The sequence below is a fragment of the Cyprinodon variegatus genome, unplaced genomic scaffold (assembly GCF_000732505.1).
Source record: "Cyprinodon variegatus isolate N-32 unplaced genomic scaffold, C_variegatus-1.0 Scaffold2160, whole genome shotgun sequence".
Classification (NCBI taxonomy): Eukaryota; Metazoa; Chordata; class Actinopteri; order Cyprinodontiformes; family Cyprinodontidae; genus Cyprinodon; species Cyprinodon variegatus.
The window spans coordinates 6,215-7,601 of record NW_015152613.1 but is presented as its reverse complement, the minus strand read 5'-3'; the positions used below and the strand labels follow the sequence as shown (position 1 = coordinate 7,601).

The 1,387-nt window shown below is 41.2% G+C and overlaps 1 protein-coding gene across 1 annotated transcript in view; it reads left to right on the top strand.

Annotated features, from left to right (window-relative positions):
• Nucleotides 1-1,387, top strand: part of LOC107105219 (contactin-2-like) — a 44,264-nt gene that overhangs the window by 36,991 nt on the left and 5,886 nt on the right. The window contains exon 12 of the mRNA XM_015405344.1: nucleotides 998-1,156. Coding sequence (XP_015260830.1) covers nucleotides 998-1,156 — 159 coding nt within the window. The remainder of the gene's footprint in view (nucleotides 1-997; nucleotides 1,157-1,387) is intronic.

Here is a 1,387-nt window from a genome sequence, read left to right as displayed (position 1 = left end):
CCGGAGGAGAGACATTTTTCAGAGTAAAACAGGAAGTGCTCCAGCCCTTTCAGACGCAGCTTCCGGTTGTCGTGAAAAAGGTCTATTTTTTTCCTGAATCGTCAAGCTTAGACGTGTTTATAGGGGACTTATTCCCAAGAGCTGTTTTTGTTAAAAAATGTAGATTTGCAACATAATTTGCTTTATTTTAGTTCTCATTCACTTTCCAGTCAACATATTTAGATTATTTTTATTCGAATTGAAAAGAATGGCATGTCTGATTATTAAAAGTTGAAGTTAAGAAAATGAAATAAATATTTTTCCTTTTATGATCAGTTGTATTTTCTATTGTTGGAAAATAATCGCCACGTTTGACAGAGGGGGACTCATGGCATGATAAAATGTCAGAGGGGTAGACGAGTCGAAAAGGGTCGGGAATCAGAGTATGTGGGAAGCTCTCCCACCTGCTGTTCCTGTTAAATATTTATCTTTATGAAGCCGCTATAGATCCGGCTCGCTGTGCTGCAGGTAGAGAACGGAGAATAAAGAATAGAAATGGCTCCACCGTCCGGTGGCTCTCACCTGAGGAAGCAGCAGGAACAGCTGAACTTTCTATCACTGCCTCCTGCAGACAGTCTGCTTTCTGTCACAGCTTCTAAATGCTCTGATGGTGTAAAACACTCCGCAGTTTAAGGTTAAACTCTCTGATGTTTGGTCGAAAGGTTTGTCTCTAAATGGGGACACACAGCAGGTAAGCAAGGTTTGAGTAAAATCGTTTGAGTGGCTTTAGGTAGACCTGATTAGAAGCTACACAGCAATCTAAAGTGCTTTTTTTCTTGAACCGAGGAGGAAAGTAAGACAAGTGCATATTATCTTATTTCACCTACTCAAATTAAGGTTAAATACACATAATTGAGGACATTTGGACTTATTTCTAGATCGTTTTTACAGTGTAGATGCTGTTTCTGAGGGATCTGAGTGTGCAGGCGGTGAATGGTTTCTTCCCCTGTGTGCGCAGGGCCTCCTGGACCCCCTGGAGGTTTGCTGGTGAAGAACGTGGCCGAGACATCAGTGGAGCTGAAGTGGAGTCGCGGCCATGATAACCACAGTCCCATTGGCAGATACATCATAATGGGTCGATCGTCACTCTCATCAGAATGGAAGAAGATGATGACAGGTGTGTGAAAACATGGCGTTTGTGCTAGGGGTGTGCAAAATAATCGTCATGATGATGCATCGTGATTCTAATTTACATGATCTACTGCATCGATTCTTGACGCCAAGTATCGATTATTAATTTTAAAAAGATTGAATAAATAAAATTGCATGAATGGTTGGCGAACATCAGCCAAAAATATTGTAATACAACTTCCAGTCCAGTAGATGTCACTGCAAATGTGTTGACGCA